The sequence below is a fragment of the Peromyscus californicus genome, unplaced genomic scaffold, assembly GCF_007827085.1.
Source record: "Peromyscus californicus insignis strain IS unplaced genomic scaffold, ASM782708v3 Scaffold_18__1_contigs__length_77618521, whole genome shotgun sequence".
Classification (NCBI taxonomy): Eukaryota; Metazoa; Chordata; class Mammalia; order Rodentia; family Cricetidae; genus Peromyscus; species Peromyscus californicus.
Window position 1 is genome coordinate 27,874,150 of NW_026294480.1, and position 18,531 is coordinate 27,892,680.

Below are 18,531 nucleotides of genomic sequence, written 5' to 3' on the forward strand. Positions count from 1 at the left end.
ACTTTATCATATGGGTCATCTTTTATCTGGGCTCATTGCTGCCTTGGATACCTATGGATAAAATAGACACAGCACCTTTGGAGGTAGGTTTTGCACGGCATTTATAGGCACTAAATATATGAGGATAAGATGAACAACCTTCCAATAACCTAGAGTTCAGTTATGGTGAAAAGAAGTATACACAGCAAGCAGCTGAAAGCACTGTGAGCTGAGAGCTTACTGGGGAAGTTCTATCAAAAGGCAGGGACTCTGGGCTTAGGCCTTGCAATTCACAAGGTTGTAGGGTGTGTTATTTTGAATGTAATTGGCCCCCATAATATCATAGGGAGTGGCACTACTAGGAGGCATGGCTTTGTTGGAGTGGGTGTGGCCTTGTTGGAGGAAGTGTGTCACTGTGGGGGTGGGCTTTGAGGTTTCCTATGCTCAAGCCATGCCCAGTCTCTCAGTTGACTTCCTATTGCCTGCAAGATGTAGGACTCTCAGCTGCTATTTGCCTGCACACCGCCATGCTCCCACCATGACGATAATGGACTGAACCTCTAAAACTGTAAGTAAGCCACCTCAATTAAATGTTTTCCTCTTAAGAGTTGCTGTGGTCATGGTGTCTCTTCACAGCAATGAAAACCCCAAGTAAGACATAGGGCCAACCTCAAGTGCTGAAAGATAAATAATAGAACTGAAAAAGACAAAGAAACAAACAAACCCAAGAGGCAGCAAACCCTGTGGAGAGAGTTACTACTGATCATCACCAATCCATGTATTTTCTTAATCAAATTCCCCTAAGCTTTCATGGAGTTATATTGCCCTCTTTTTTTCATAACCTGAGAGAGTTACAGCTAAGAGAGGCTAATGTGCTCAAAACAAATCATGTGGAGGAGAACTTGTGTATAGCTCCTACATCTGTGTCATGCTGTTCCATCAAACTAAATTGTGGTTTGTTTTTTTTCAGTCTTTGCTGTCTGCAGTGCCCCACCCCGTTCTTGATTACACTGTGTTCTGAGATCTCTGTTATGGCTGCTCTCCATCCTGTATCACTTTCCCAGTTCATTCAGAGTTACGAAACACTCTGTATCTGCCACCAACCTGACCTCGAATCATCTCCTTTATCTTCCCTAAACTGAAAGGGATTATAATCATTAAGTCTTTTGTTTCTTTGACTTTACTTAACTTAATTCAGCGAGCATTTTCTTCTGTTGAAGTTCCATCTTCATTTTCTTTTCCAAGTTGTATAAGGCACACATCTTCCTCCTCACTGTTGAACTCTATGCCTGTGGAGACGAGACTCTAGGTAGCATTGATATTCTCATGTTTCCCCTGGCAACTTGATGACAGAGACAATAATATCATTTTTTATTTTTCTATAGGGCAGAATGTCTATCTCCTGAACTTTCAGGGTTTCACCTCACTTCTCACAGGAGCGTATTAAACTCCTTGGACATTTCTATATTTCAGAACTTTAACCTGTGAGATTAAGAAAAAAGAAGCCTTTTTAAAAAATGGTTTAATTAAGAATGTCTGTCTCCCTTTTGGGGTTTGTCTATGTACTGTTAAGCCATCCAGTGTGAAAGTCCAAATTTCAGCATGTGAAGGATGCAACTACTGTCAGGGAGAGATAGCTTCTGGGTCCTGGCCTTGGCTCACACTAAGCAGCATAAGTCCCATCAGTCTGAGCTCTTGTAAATTCCAGTTCCCAACCCTTGTTGTTACCTATCTCTATTTTTAATGGGACAAATGTTTACTGATTGCACTTTCACTTTAAGTATCTGTGGTGGTTCGAATAAAAATGGCCCCCTTAGGCCTATAGGGAGTGGCACTATTAGGAGGTGTGGCTTCTTTGGAGGGAGTGTGCCACTGGGAGCCAGCTTTGAGGTTTCAGAAGCTCAAGCCAGGCCCAGTGGCTCAGTCTCTCTTCCTGCTGCCTGCAGATCCAGATGTAGAACTCTCAGCTACCTCTCCAGCACTAATTCTGCCTGCATGTCGACATGCTTCCAACCATTGTGATAATGAACTAAACCTCTGATCTGTAAACCAGCTCCAATTAAATGTTCCCTTTTATAAGAGTTGTTGTGGTTATGGTGTCTCTTCATAGCAATAGAACACTGACTAAGACAGTGTCCAAGAATTCTTATGACCCAGCAGTCATTCAATGCTCTGGCAAGTGATGCTTGTGATGCTTTTCTGGTAACACTTTGACGATGAAGAGGCAAATGCTTTCTGTCGTCTTTGGTTGCTCTTTGCAGAAAAGGTGAGATCTGAGTGTGGTTTCAGGATGCCTGAGGAATCTAACCCTCCTAAAGTTCACAGATGTCTTCTAAGGCTAATGTGAATTACAGTTGGCTTTCCAGGTCCTGGGGTTCCTCATTCAAGGATTCAGCCAACTGGAGACCAAATGCATCTGAAAAAAAAAGTATCTGAAATGAACATTTTGTTAGTCAGGATTTTCTAGAGTAATGGGGCTTATAGAATGAATCTCTCTATATACAGAAAGGGCATATATTAGAATGACTTACAGACTGTGGTCCAGCTAATCCAACAAAGGCTGCCTATGAATGGAAGGTCCAAAAATCTAGTAGTTGCTCAGTCCACAATGCTGGATATCTCAGTTGGTCTTCAGTATATGCTGGAATCCTGAAGAAGTAGGCTGTAGTAACAGTGAAGGAATGGACTTGCTAGCAAGACCAAGAGCAAGCAAACAAAAGGAGAATTTCTTCTTCCATGTGCTTTATATAGGCTTCCAGCAGAAGTTGTGGCCCAGATTAGAGGTGGGTCTCCGTACCCTAAAAGATCTGGATTAAAGGTATGTTTTCCCACCTCAAAGATCCATATTAGAAATGGATCTTCCAACTTTGAATTATCTAACTAAGCAAAAATCCCTCACGGGTGTGCCCAGACATTTTTGGGTTTTAGTTAATTCCAGATGTAGTCAAGTTGGCAACCAAAGTACCCATCACAGACATGTACGTATTTTTTTTTGTATTTATTCCATAAACAACACCAAAATCCATATTGTATTATGTATTATAAATAATCTAGTTGTGATTTAAGTTACATGTTTGAAGGCTATATGCAAATTCTATTTACACCTGTTTAGATAAAGGACTCACGCATCAGAATATGCATTATACTGGTAAGTAGTCATGTGATGCTTAAGCTCCTGGAAAGCAATCTGGCAGCAAGGAGGCCCTCCTTTGTCTCAGACTCAAACATGTTTAACAAGTGTCCTCTGTAAACTTCCTGCCCTGGGTCAGGCTGGCTCTTGGCTTTGTAATAGAGAGAGGAAAAAGCAGCCAGCAGTTAAGGGTATTAAACGCCATGTCCTTAAGAGCAGCTGAAAGGTATTTCCAATACAGATTACTATTGTTTATTCAAAGGGTATAAAAACGCCAGTGGTGGGAAAGAGATGTTGCAAGCTCATTCATGGAGGGAAAGGTCAGTCAGAAACTCCAGCTGACTGCCTCAACTTCCCCAGTCTGGCTCACTGTGAGCCGATGCTTTGATGCTGCTCCATCTGTTTGCTCCTTGATTCAGGCTATTCCAGTCATCTCTGATGGATGCCATGAGCATCTGTTTTGCTATACATTTGCTGCCTCTATTTATCTGCTGCTTGTTATTCGTTTTTCTTTTTCTTTCATTTTTGCTTGCTGTGTACTTAATAAGTCACTCATTCTCCAGACTGTATAGAACAAGTATCCTCATGTTTGGTAACTGCAGAGGGCCCTGGAGACAATCCCCTAAAAATACTGAGAGACAAATGTACTGGAAAATTAAGTACTACACTGATCAACGAATGGAATTTTTACAATCCAAATAGGAGTGCAGTTTATTATTTTGTCACCTGTTTGTAGGTATTGTTTTACAATAATTCTGATCATTAATGCTATAACCCAAGTTTAGTGTGATTTTAAAACCTTATTCTTTTTTGAGTGGATTGGTATTCCAAATATTTAAAACAGTTGGTAACATTTTACCACTGTATTCTAATCACATGCTTAACCATCAATATGTTCCACTAGTGGAAAGTTTACTTGAGCTAAGTATTCATTATCTTCACTTGAGGCTGTTTTAACAGGCAAGGGGAAAAAATTGGCAAGAGTGTAAGCTTGTCTTATGCAAGCTGGCTTATATCCCACCTCCTGTGGGTAGAGCAGAAAATGGAAGAGAGAAAAATGGTGGTGCTAAACTCCTGCCCACGACTCCAAATGGAACAAAGAAGGATGCCTTCACGTTTATAAACCAGGAAGAGGAATAACTGCCCATCCATGCTCTCAGGTAGCAAGTCATGCCCTTCCTGCTCCAGGCATGTGATGTGTGCTCATCTTCATCTCTTTTCGAGAAAGGGTTGCAGTTTCTCCTGGTCATCAGTGAGCTGGGTAGAGCCATGAACCATGTAAAGCCCAGAGATGGACAGCACCTGGCTACCTTTTGGTGTCACATTGCTGACTTTGTGTTAGCATTTGAATGTTTTGTCTGCGGTGTGGCAGTATTGGGAGTCCCGGTGGCAGAGGTTGGGTCATGAGGGCTAACTCTCCATGAGTAGATAACTGCTTTTGTCTTGTGAGTCTGTTTTTCTTGCCAGGCTGGATTAATTGCTGCCACAGCCATTTGTGATAAAGCAAGTTCAGCTCATCTGTTTTCTCGTCTGTATACACCATGTGTCTCTTTGCTTTCCACTGGGATTTGAAGCCATCTTTGTCACATCTGCTTCCTGACCTTGTGTTTTCCAATCTCTAGTACTATGAACTCAAGTCAACCTCTTTTCTTTATAAACTATCTAGTCTCAAGTGTTCTGTTCTAGCAAAACAACAAAAAGCAAATCAAAACAAAACAACAATAACAAAACAAAGGCTAATATATGATGACCCCATGGAAGAGGAGGTGGGGGATCAGGAGAGTATGCTATGAGGTATATACATGAGTCTGTAGGGTTCAGAAAGCCACAAGGAATGTACTCTATGGCTTTATTTGAATGACTAGATCCCTCAACTTCCCTTCCCAGAAAATGGAAGGGACAAAAAAATCATGTATATTGTATATTGTTCTGCAACCTGTAGGGACCCCAGCCTGAGGAAAAAACTGGTTTGTTATTGTTCTTGGCCTTAAACTGAGTTTCATTATTTCATCATCATATTCTACTAATAATGGCTACCATAAATTTTATTTTCAAATAGTGTCCTCTTTTCATTTGGACAAGTAGTGTTGGGAACAGGAGGGTTTTAAAGTATCAGCAGGAAGCATTACTTTCTTGTCTGAACTCTCTGACCCCATATTTTCCTCTGAAAAAGAAGAGAGGAAGAACATTTCATTGAACACAGACACTCGTGGGTTGAGTGAGTGCCTTTGTTACTGGTATAGGGAATCGACAGGGAAGAGCCTTGAACTTCAGCTCATCATTCTAGCTGCTCAGAAATTCATCTTGGATACTACCAATGACGCCCTAACAGCACTGAAAAATGAAGGGCCGCTCCCAGAGGAAAAGCAAGGACTGAAAATCCATCCTAACCAGGTATACCAGTTAAGAGGTAGATTAGTTGTTTAGCAAATATGATTGCCAAAATTAAGTCAGTTTTGATATCGATGGGTCATATTAAAAAGTTATATTGGAGAAGGTATTGATGACATTTTATCAAAGAGCTACAGGATAACTTAGAGAAAGAAAAATTGAAGACCTAAATTATGAATCCGAGTTAAAAGGAGACTATCAATAAATAAGATTCAACAGAAGAGAGAGACTTAGAATTTATAATGTTCTTGTGGTTTCCAGGCAGAAGTACCCAGAAAACTTTCACCTTGGAGTTGGAGCTCAGAGAAAATTTTGGTGTTTAAAAATCATTGACATAGTTAAAGCACATCAGTGTTTCAGACATGGATATGTCACCTACAGGGAGAGAACACAACATGACAGAAGAGCTCATGACTCAGGACATGATCATCAAGTGGAGGTCTTTCTAGGAAAGAGACTGAGAAAGAGTCACCTGAGGTTAGGACATAATCATCAGGTTGAGGTTTTTCTAGGAAAGAGACTGAGAAAGAGCCATCTGAAGCAGAAGAACCACATTTCAGAATCCAAGAAGGGTATTAGTGCAAGAAGAAGTTGCTTAGGGTGAACAACTTTTGAATTTGGCCATAAAGAAGTCAACTATGTGATCTTTTGATAAGGTTATTTCCAAGGAATGGTGGCTAGTCTTGGCTGGGAGGCAAGGAAGTATACATGAGACACAGAAACTCTTCCTGGGGAAACGTTAATAATGAAGGAAAGAAGGGAAATATAGTTTGAAGGGAAAGAATTTCTCTTTTGCAGAGTTCAGTTTTATATCCACTGATTCACTTCACTCCCAAGATAACTTCTGAAAGTAACAATGGTAAGTTAATACACTTAGGAAGAAACTGGGCTAAGAAAGGTTAAAAGGCTTGTTCGAGGTCATTTATAGCACATTAAGCAGAAGAACCAAGTAGAGAATGCAAGTCCTTGCTCTCTTAATCCAATGACTTTTCTATGGTGCCGACTGAACATTTCTGGTATTTGCTCTTTTGGATTCTGGAGGGCATGGAGTTCCATGCTAAGTGATTTTCACTTTGTCTGAGGGACACTATGGAGAAGGTAGGAGGCTTTGCTCCAGGGAGTGCTATGTTTAAGTCAATGCCGGATGGAAACAAATCTGGTAGCAAGATGTAGGATGTGTTAGAAGAGACATCACAGAAAGATAAGACAATCAGGACATGGCTTCAAACTGGGACACATACATTTAAATATACATCCAGTCACATGCTGATCAAGTTAGTTCTTCAGATGCCCTTCAGCTTTTTTGTAGGCAAAGGTCTTGGTCAGTTTGCCAGTATTACTTTTAATAGGCTTCATATAATCTAATGTTCTTTTAAAATAATTCTTCGGCTGAAAACATTTCTAAATTGTATCTCCTGGGAACAGGATTTTAAAACTGTAAATTAACTTAGTGTGTACGCATGTGTGGATGGTGTGTGTATGTGTGTGCGCGCACGCGTGTATGCAAGTGAGTGGTGAGGTCAGTGGTCAACCTAGGGTGTCATTCCTCAGGGCTCTCTACCTTGCTTTTTGAGACAGGGCCTCTTGCTGTTCTGGGATTTGCTAATTTGTCTAGGTTGGCTGGGGAGTGAGTCGCAGGGATTCTCTTATTTGCCTATCCAGGGCTGGAACGAAGTGTCCACTACCATATGTGGGCAATACAGCAGAAGTCCCTGTATCTGTGTGGCAAGCACCTTATACACTAGATACCCAAGCCTTGTTTGCTCTGTTTTCATGATAACATGGTAAGTAGTATATGTTCTCATTTATGGTAATTGTGTGAAGTTTACTGCGAAGTACATTTCAGTGGGTATGTCAAATTAAAAAAATAGATTGCCACTTCTAAGACTCAGGTGACACCTATAGGAAAGAATATTTATGATTGCACACACCAATGACTAGAGTTTGGGAAAGGATGTATGCATTTGCAATAGTGGAAATAAGGGTATAGATGAAGAAGAGATGATGGTGGGGTAACAGAGAAGCAAAATAAGCTCTGATAGGTGTTTTCAGGGAGTTAAAGGTTTGGAGAGCAGCTATCATCCTCGGTATTTCCTACATTGTTTCCCAAGATGCCCTTGGGCTGCATATTAATAGAAAATATTAGAGTCTTAAGCAGCACAATGAATTTATTATTTTATAAGTCAAGAAACCCTGAGATAGGATGGCTCCAAGATTCATGGTCAGTGATTCATTGATATCACCAACCTCTCAGCTTCCAACAGCTTTCCAGAGACAGCATAGTGACCAGGCTTTATCTTCATGGATTCCAGCTGCCTGATGTGAACTGAGAAATTCCATCATGGGATACAGTATTTCTAGTGTGACAAGAAGCATAAAAGATGAAGAAATGCTTCCCCAGAGGTGTTAGCACAGAAAGGGTTTCCTTCAGGATTAATCGGTGACACGTATGCCCTGTATTCATTTACAAACCAGTTAATTCAATGGGAAATACTATTATCCCAGACAAATCTACATGAATTAGGACTTATTCTGCGAGCCAGGGATAGATCCTGTCCCCGAAGGAAGGAATTCTCAGGAGAATAGGGGCTCCATCAACAGATATGGCGAAACACCTACTGGTCTTTTACAATTACTGTGGAGAGCTGCAGTTTTTCATCTACAACTTGGGATTTCAACCGTCTTCACTTCATCTCTGCACACAGTTGAGAAGCTCTTGAGGCTCATGGTTGTTCATTTGTAGAAATCTTACTTAGCTCTTCTCTCCATGTGCTGAGTTAAGGCGGAGCGAAACACTTCAAATGCGAAGTCCACTTCCAGCTTAGTGACGCACATCGGAGGCGCGATGCGGAACGTCTGAGGAGACAGAGGGAAATGGAGCTCAAATCACCAGGCAGTTAAATGGGACTTCCAGAAATGGGCTAAATGAAGAATCCAAAACCTTACTTATTTATATCCTATTTCTGACATTTCTCTCCCTAGGTTGACTTCCTCCTCTTCCCTCCTGGCCTCTTTTGCCTTCAAGTCTTTACACAAATCCTTATATCTTTTTGCTTTTGAGTTTTATCTCTTTGCCACTTGTTTATCTGCTTGTCCTTCTACCGCTTCCCCTGAGATCTTGGCCACTTCCCCCATGCTCAGTTGCTGCCACCACAAAACATGTTTTCCCAATTCCCATCTTCATCTCCACTGTTCTGTATCTACTCACGTTCAAGGTCAGTGGCTGAATAAGTGAATTTCTGATTCCCATCGTGCCCACCATTTTCATAAGAAGTTGGGGCTCCTCATTCCCTCATTGTTTTCTGACCCATCACCCCACTCAGGTCTCTTCCTTCTGTTGTCTCACAGTTGGCAGAACAAAGGCAGCCGAACTACCCCCTCTCTCGCCCCTCATTTTGCACACGTTTCCAGGCTGATGTTGCTTTGCTCACGTGGCCAAGTCTCAGTGCTGATTAATGCTGTAAATGAACTGCTTTGCTCCTATGTATATGGCTGAAAAATATATGAATATCACACAGGGGACCTGAGTGACACTACCAGACATTTGCAGTCTCCAATTTCTGCTGGTTCCTGAGAATATTCTCTTCCTCTGTCGGCTTCCTTTCATTTCTTTTTAAACCCGTAGTTTTCTTCTGAGCTTTTTTTTTTTTAACCAACTTCTATGCATGCCACTCTTATTTCAAATGCAATCAAGTTCCTATTTCTTTGAAGAAAATTGAACTCCCAGACAAAGTCTTTCTCTCCCAAAGTCTTTCTTTAAACTAGTTTGTTCCCACATGCATTCGTTTATCTTTCCCAAAGGCTCAGAGAATGGTGTGTCTTTACTCTTCAGTTCTAAATGGTCCACCTCAGCTGTGGGCCCTGGATCATTCCAGGAAACATTCCCATGTTCTCTCAAATCTTTGACCTCCCTTCAACTTGTGCTCAGCCAGTATCAGTAAGATACTTACATCGTTCATAATCCCAATTCAGACCACACTGAGCAAATATCTGAGCTGACATGCAGTGTAATAACCACACTTTCTTCCCGCTTTTACTCAATCTTTTTTGTTTGTTTGTTTTTCAAGACAAGGTTTCTCTTTGTTACAGCCCTGGCTGTGCTGAAACTCACTTTGTAGACCATGCTGGCCTCAAACTCATAGAAATTTGCCAGCCTCTGCCTCCTGAGCTCTGTGATTAAAGGCATGGGCCACCGTGTCCGGCTACTTTTACTCTTATTTAAAAGACTTGCTGATACTCTTCACTCCATTTTTCCCAACCCACTGCAGCATGGTTTCTGTCCTATTAGTTTTCCGATATTACTGTACTAAGGTTACTTGCAAGGCATGAGATCCACTGGGCATTTTCCAGCCATGCCCTTCCTGATTATCTCTCCTGTGCGTCATATTTGGGCATCCCTTTCCCTGATTCATCTTGTCTTCTTCTTCTATAATCCACACTCCTCTAAACTCTGGGCACACCATACCCCATCCTGTCTCCATTTTCCTCCCCTTCCCTCCTGTCTACTGAAGGGAGTTCTTCCCCAAGTTTCTGTCCCAACCTCATCAAGCTTCTCACTGGGACACTAGACTTCCCCAATTTTCTTCATTTTACCATTAATGTGCTGATGACCCCAAACTATAATCTTTACCCCAATGTTTTCCACTTAACCACATGCTCAATTACCAAACCAGGGACCCACAAATGCCTTAAATGAAGCATGTTCAAGGATGAATGCACTCATGCCCACTGTAAGCCAAATCCAACATGAGGCTTTCATTTTTCACTCTTGCTTATTTTTCAGACCCAAATCATGGGCAGTTCACTCCCAAAATACCACCAGAATGTACCTTTTATTTCTATAGCCACTGCTGAAGCACAGAGAGCATCCTCAGTTCCTGCCAGATGCCCTGCCTCCAACCTTGTGTTTAAAGTGGGTAGAAATATTGAGAACAGACTCAAAAATGCACTTACTACTTATACGATCTGGGCAACTGAATTAACTTCTAAGTACCTCTAAAGTAAGGGTGATAATAGGACTGATTTCTTTGGTTTGTTGAGAGCATTATATGAGTCAGCATGTACAACATGTCAAGAAGAGTGGCTGACAAGGTAACAGGACTTCTAGCTGTCCCCAGCCATCACATTAAGCTGATACTCCAGCCACACTGGTGTGTGGACAGCTCTTTGCACTCTGCTATTCTTTTTCTTATGCTTTGGCTTTTTGTATAGTGAGTTAAGGCTCTGCTAGCCAGAACAACTGGCCTCAGCATCTATTCTCTCTCCTTCTATAGCATCACATCTTATATCTTCAGAGGAGATAAATATATTGTATTGCAGTTTTATGCTTGTATGTTTTTTTTCTTCCATAAGCTCAATGAAGAATGTGATCAGAACACATTTATCATTGTAGCTTTGGTTCCCAGCATATCACTGGCTGCTTAGCATGAATTTGAAGGAAAAGCTAAATATGTAGACAATCTCTTCATATCTTTATAACTGAAGGTTTAGATAATTAAGCTACACTATTTGATATGAACAGAAAATCATTCCTAGTGTTTATTTAGGCATCTTGTCTGATAGCTTCAATGTCCGCTGTCAAGTATGAGGCAAGAAGTAGATGTTTCAGTATCCATTGTGTTAGCCAGGAAGGGGGTAGGACAATGGGAAGAATGAGGAGTGTTTAAAGTGGGTAAAAATATTAAACTGCATTTAGAAGAAAGAAGTCTGGTGATCTTCTGCACGCTGGATTGAGTAAAGGTAGCAACAATGCACTGTATATTTCTAAAGTTCACGTGGTGGTTTGAATGGCTATGGCTCTCATAGACTCATGTGTTTGAATGCTTGGCCCATAGGGAGTGGCACTAGTAGGAGATGTGGTCTTGTTAGAGTAGGTGTGGCCTTGCTAGAGGAAGTGTGTCTCAGTCTGCTGCCTGTGGATCAGGATGTAGAACTCTCAGCTCCTTCTCCAGCAACATGTATGCCTGCATGCCATCTGCCATGATGATAATAGACTAAACCTCTGAACCGTAAGCTAGCCCCAATAAAATGTTTTCCTTTATATGAGTTGCCATGGTCACAGTGTCTCTTCACAGCAATAAAACCTCAACTAAGAAGGCCAAGAAGAAAGAATTTTGAATGTTCTCATCACAAAGGAATGATATGTGAGAAGACAGATAAGCACTATCTCTTGAACATTATAACATTATTCATAAATCCAAACATCATGATGTACTCCCTAAATTTGGGAAACGATCATGTTTCATGAAAGAAAATGTTTTGAAATGGGCAAAATTAAAGAGGGAAAAATAATATTCACGGGGAACAGAAGTCACTCTCATTCTTGAATCTCTACCATGGGAGCACATCCAGGTGAGGGACCTGATGCTGTAGGGATTTAGAAGCAGGTCATATTGTGCATCATCATTAACATCATCATCATCGTCTCATTCTTGTAGCACAAAGTCAGACCAGGGTTTAACTTCCAGGAAGGGGTTGGGGTGAGCCTGTCTTGGAATAGTTCAGCTGAAGGTGAAGGATGCTGAGTGACTGTTTTTGAGTTCTGCATCAGGGATCATGTTTAGGATGGTCCCTAACCTCTCTTTCTGGGCTCATATAGGGCAGCCACGGATTTGAGATTGCTGTGGGCTGTAATGGCCACTAAAGCTGAGTAGATTCACAAAGTCAGACTTCAGGGTGGAGTTAAGAATGACTATGATTGTTTTCTCCGGGGTTAGAACTAATTAAAACACAATACAATGCATATGTATATATAGGTTGCATGAGTGTTATGATTCTGTTATCACCCATGCTGTGAATTGTCTGGTTTGTGTGGCCTTTCTAATGCCTCTCCTTTGCCTACAAAAAAAAAAAAAAAAAAATGGCTAACTGAATCCCTTTACCACATCACCCTCTAGTGGCAGAATCTGTCTCTTGTCCATGTCTTTTGATTATATCTGAGAATTATCATAACATGGAGGAAGTACAGCTGGGTCCTCTAGCGCAGTGACACACCAGAGAGACCCTACCTGACAGGCAGCCCTTCTCTTACCTGAGAAAAAATGCCACCTCTGCCCACTAGAAGCCCCATGTCTTTGCAGTCCTCATGGATTTGATTTACTTCTGTTTTAGGAAGAGGCTGGCGGCTCATCTGTGAATACATTTAAAAAAAAAAGTTTTCTATTTGGTGTTTGAATGGTTAGAAAAATTATTTCCCCAGGTATGGGGCCCAAGAAAAACCACAAAAAAACAAAACTCAAGCAATCAATGTCTCCCTAATTAAATAAAGCGGTTAATTACTGAACCAGAGTTGGTTTTTTTTTTTGGGGGGGGGTAGGGTGGGTGGGTATTAAAAGTATTGGCTTTTACTCTACTTTATCCAAAAAATTCCCAAAGACAAAGTGAAATTCCACGTGGGCAGTAAATGAATCCTGGCTCTGCTAAAGGCTACCCTGGGGGTTTGGTCCTTTAATAGCTGATTTGGGATCTGTTTTGTTTGTGTTGAAATCATCTTCAAGTCATTAGGGTGCTCTGCCTAGCTAAAGAGTTTATTCTAAAGTCCAGGAAGTGGCTTAGAAGTTGCATAAGAGCACATGCAGCTAAATGTTTCCCAGGCCACAGCATGGCCATGGAGCTCGTGTGGAGCTAAGTGTTTTTCCATGTGTGTGGAATTACTTTCCCCAAGACTCCAACTGTTAGGGTTAGGAAAATTAAGTGCTTAGGAGCCAAGAGGCCATGGCAGATCTCTAGGCACTGAAGTTGGTTTCTTACCATGCTACTTCAACTTTGGTGACTTTTCGGCTGGAGCTTGCATCATTTCTGTGTGTTCCTGTATCCTCAGTCTACGAACACAAATATTTCCCCCTAGCTTATCTATTACCTGCATTCCCTGGAGCCTTTCACACTACAAAAACACAGGCCTTCTGGTAGGACAAATTGGTATATCTGGAAAGGCTTAGCGTCTGTATTTCTAACATGATCCTTAGATAGTTGTCTTGGGAACCCTTCCAGTCCTCCTTGATAAGTCTTGGGTGGCTTTGCTGCCCTGTTTTCTCCCGTTTCCTTCACAGATCAGTCATGGGGATCATCATCACTATGTCTAGCTTCCAAGATTTAGATGTGTAAGCCACGATCCTGCTCATGAGTCAGCCTCTAAGGTAGAGGAGGGTTCCCTTTAGTGCACTCGGCTTGGTGTTCTCTCAGGGCTTCTTACCCACCTTCCCCATGGACCTTGATGGTGTATTACATATAGTAATCAACAGCTTCATAGTTTGAATGATATGTATGCATTTGGCCCTATTAACTTCCACATTACCTGCTACTGGCCCCAGGCAGCCACCCAAACAGCTGCAGATCATTACCTTGTCTTGAACCATCTCTATCCCTATCATAAGACCTTTGCCTCGGACATCCCCAACGATGTCGAATTCATCCCGCAGCTCAGCAAACTTCAGTAACATGTAGGTACCAACTTCTTGACTGTTTTTCTGTAGATTTTCTTCTTTGATTACCTGTTGAGAGACATCCCTAAATAATCTTCAGGGCAAAGGTTGGAGGATTGCCTGAGAAGCTCAGAGAGATAAGTGCCCAGGGTCCTCCTTACAGCAATATAACTAGACAAACAGGACCTGGAACAGTGACAGATGTGGGTAGACCATGGACCACATGAAAATCTGCTGTAAGGAATGAAACAGTCTTGGTAAAGGGGGTTTCCCTGAAACTGCCCACCTGTAGAGGCAAGCAAGAATTTAAGGAATGTTAGGGTTATGTATTTCATAATGTGGAGTTCATTTTTCCAGGTTTTGCTGAGCACTGGCACACAGTGATGAAAGCAATAAATAAATGAACCGGGGAAAGAAATCCCACAGGTGCTTGTCACATGGGATACAGTGAGGCCAGACAGGTTTTCATAGTCCAAACACTCCAGTGTGGGGTATTGCTTCCCTTAGCTGGGCCTCATGTGCATCTGCAGTGAAGGAACCTGAGGTATAAAACATTTTTCATCTAACTTCCACTTACAGTGGACATCTGTGATGGGTTTAAAAAATTTTAATTGTGTTTTTATTTGTTCTGTGTTAAGTGCGTCGGGGCACGTGGAGGTTAGAGGATAGCTCTCGGCAGTCAGTTTTCTCTTTCCACGGTGTGGATACTAGGGATCCAACTGAGCTGGTCAGGTTTGACAGCAGATGTCTTTGCTTGGTGAACCATCTCACTCAGCCTACAGCATCTATGATTCTTGACAAGACACACGAACACTACCTCTATACTTAGCTAATCATATGGCATGATTTCAGGCTGACCTTAATGTTTTGAAGATCAGTTGGTTCACCCCAACCCTCTTTCTCGCCTCGATGGGTTGGGATGACTTAACATTGGGAAAAGAGGTTGGACTCTGGCCAGAGAAGCGGGCTCCTTCTGCTCCTCCAAATCCAGTCCTCCAGTCTCATTCCCAGATCTGTAGCAGACCACTCGGGGCAGCCTCCCCTCCCTCCCCTCCCCGCTTGATCACACAGATCTTCTTCTCCAACCTCCCTTCCCCCAACTTATTGCTTCATCCCAGCCCCCAACTTCAGCAAGCATTCCCTGGGAACCCCATAGCCAAGCCTGCCAGGGAAACAGGTAGGCTCGTGAAGCAGGTAGGCTAACTGTAGATCTTCACTCTCCCTCCTCTCCTCCAAATCCAACCTCCTGGCCTCATTCCCAGCTCTGTAGCAGAATGCCTGCCATGGCCTCTCCTCACTCTAGGCCATTCCCAGTGGACTAAGCAAATCCTGGTAGGAAGTCTTGCTTTCCTCTCTCCTGCAGAGTCCCCATTCCCTGTCCTAGCCCAGTCCTATTCCTAAAGAGGTTAAACACATCCAAGAAAACACAAGGACTAAATAATCCCAGACCAGAAAATCAAAAGAGGACCCCCACACACACCACACCAACAAAATATCAGGAATCAACCAACACTGCTCACTGATATCTCTCAACATCAATAGTCTCAATTCCCCAATAAAAAGACACAGACTAACCGAATGAATACAAAAACAGGATCCATTCTTCTACTGCATCCCAAAACACATCTTAACATAAAGGATAGACATCACCTCAGGGTAAAAGAATGGAAAAGATATCTCAAGCAAATGGACTTTAAAAACCAAGCTGGGGCCGGGCGGTGGTGGCGCACGCCTTTAATCCCAGCACTCGGGAGGCAGAGCCAGGCGGATCTCTGTGAGTTCGAGGCCAGCCTGGTCTCCAAAGCGAGTTCCAGGAAAGGCGCAAAGCTACACAGAGAAACCCTGTCTCGAAAAACCAAAAAAAAAAAAAAAAAAAAAAAAAAAAAAAAAAAAAAAAACCAAGCTGGTATAGCCATTTTAATATCTAATAAAATAGATTTCAAACCAAAACTAATCAGAAGAGGTAGGGAAAGATACTACATACTCATCAAAGCAAAATCCAACAAGAGGCCAGGCAGTGGTGACACACGCCTTTAATCCCAGCACTTGGGAGGCAGAGCTAGGCAGATATCTGTGAGTTCAAGCCCAGCCTGGTCTACAGAGTGAATTCCAGGACAGGCACCAAAACTATACAGAGAAACCCTGTCTTGAAAAACCAAAAAAAAAAAAAAAAAAAAAAAAAGGAAATCCTTGGGCTGGAGAGATGGCTCAGAGGTTAAGAGCACTGACTGCTCTTCCAGAGGTCCTGGGTTCAATTCCCAGCAACCATATGGTGGCTCACAACCATCTATAAACAAATCTTTAAAAAAAATCCAACAAGAGGACACTGGAGTTCTTAACATCTATGTACCTAACACAAGGGCACCCACATTCATAAAAGAAATACTAATACAGCTTAAATCACATATTGGCCCTCACACACTGATAGTGGTAGACATCAATACCCAAATCTCACCAAAAACAGGTCATCCAGACAAAAACTATACAGAGAAATGTTCGAGCTAACTGACATCTAATCTTCTTCTCAGAACCTCATAGAACTGTGGTGATGTATTGTGTCCCCCAATATACTGTATCCCCCAATAAAGATTATCTGAGGATCAGAGGAAAAAGCCAGCCACTATAAGTAAACATAGAAGTCAGGCAATGGTAGCACACACCTTTAATCCTATCACTTGGGAGGTAGGGATCTCTTTGGATCTCTGTGAGTTCCACACTGGGGAGCAGAGCCAAGTATGGTGATACACACCTTTAATCCCAGCACTAACCATAGAGGTCTGGATGTCTGTACAGACAGACAGGAAGTGACAGAGCTGGGCAGGAAGAGGAAGTGATGTAGCTGGGCTGAGAGAGCAAATGAGGGAACAGAACAGAAAGGCATATAGCCGTGGGTATACAGGAAGTAAGTCTCTCTCTTTGGAGACTGAGGTGTCAGTGAGATGAAGTTAGCTTGTGGATTTTCCTATTTCCCTGCTCTCCCAGGTTTTCACCCCTATATCTGGCTCTGTGTTTTTTTTAATAGCAATTCTACTACATGAAACATTCTCCAAAATTGACCATATAATCAGTCATAAAATGAGTCTCAACAGATACATGAAAATTGAAATAACACTCTGTATCTTATCTGACCATCATGGATTAAAAGTAGATAACAACAACAGAAACAACAGAAAGTTTACAAACTCATGGAAACTGAACAACTCTCTACTGAATGAAAAATGGGTCAAGATAGAAATAAAGGAAGAAATGAAAGACTTTCTAGAATTCAATGAAAATGAATACACAACATACCCCAACTTATAGGGGACAATGAAGGTTCATAGCACTAAGATCCTACATAAAAAAAAATTGAAGAGATATACTGGTAACTTAACAGCAACTCAAAACTCTACAATAAAAGGAAGAAATTATACTCAAAAGGAGTAGACAGCAAAACATAACCAATAGCCACAAATAATATAAAATACCTTGGGGTAACTCTAACTAAACAAGTCAAAGACTTGTATGATAAAAACTTAAAGTCTTTGAAGAAAGAAATTGGAGAAGATACAGAAGATGGAAAGATCTCCCATGCTCATGGATCAGTAGGATCCTACCAAAAGCAATTTATGGATTCTATGCAATCTCCATCAAAATTCTAACACAATTCTTTACAGATCTTGAAAGGACAATTCTCAGACTCATATGCAAACACACACACACACACACACACACACACACACACACACACACACACACACACACACAGTATAGTCAAAACAATCCTGAACAATAAAATATGAACTCACTCAGAGTTGGGCAGCATGCATAGGGCCTGCATGGGTCTGCACCAGACAGAGGTCCTAGAGCTGAAAGGAGAAGTGGACACATGCCCCATTCCTAACCAAGGCACAATCTCCAATTGGTAACCACTTGTAAATGGAAATTTAGTTTCCTCCAAGGGAGTCTCACTGGGGAAACAGACTACTCTTAAGGATGGGCTCCATGCCCAGCAGCAGATGGCCAACAGAAAATGAACTCAAGGGCATCTTTGGAGGTTCCCTGTCTCATGCTGTGTCAGGCAGGGTTTTCTTTCCTTCCTTCCTTTTTTTAGGCTTATCTTATTTTATTATACATACATACATATATATACATGCATATACATATATATATATATATACATATATATATTTTACATTACTGGTCCTTCATATATATATTATAGCTTTTAGTTTAATGTTTTTCTGGGATTCCTGAATGTGCAAATGAGTGGGTATCTGTGTCTATTCCTCATGCCTTTTCTTGGGCTCTCTTCCTTCTGTTTGTTTTGTCTTATTGTGATATGTTAATTTTTGTTTTACCATATTACATTTTATTTTTATTATTATCGCTTAGAAGCCTTTGTGTTTTTTCTAATGAGAGCCAGAAATGGAGTAGAATGAGCTGGGAGGGGAGATGGGGAGGAAGCAGGAGGAGTAGAGAGAGGAGAAACTGTAATCAGGATGTATTATGTGAAAAAAAGATATTTTCAATAAAAGGGAAAAAGTTGCCAATGCCAACAAAGAGAAATGAATGTCACATTTCTACCCACTCGTTCACATCTCAGTACTTTATCATTTCTTAAAGTATTTA

The 18,531-nt window shown here is 41.5% G+C and overlaps 1 protein-coding gene across 3 annotated transcripts in view; it reads right to left on the reverse strand.

The window, feature by feature from the left end:
- Window positions 1–7,642: 7,642 nt before the first annotated feature.
- Window positions 7,643–18,531, reverse strand: part of Agxt2 (alanine--glyoxylate aminotransferase 2) — a 40,695-nt gene continuing 29,806 nt past the window's right edge. For all 3 annotated transcript variants that reach the window (XM_052742803.1, XM_052742802.1, XM_052742801.1), the window contains 3 exons: window positions 13,840–13,989; window positions 12,531–12,629; window positions 7,643–8,356 (listed from right to left, as the gene is read on the reverse strand). In XM_052742803.1, coding sequence (XP_052598763.1) covers window positions 8,249–8,356; window positions 12,531–12,629; window positions 13,840–13,989 — 357 coding nt within the window. In that variant the 3' untranslated portion in view covers window positions 7,643–8,248. The remainder of the gene's footprint in view (window positions 8,357–12,530; window positions 12,630–13,839; window positions 13,990–18,531) is intronic.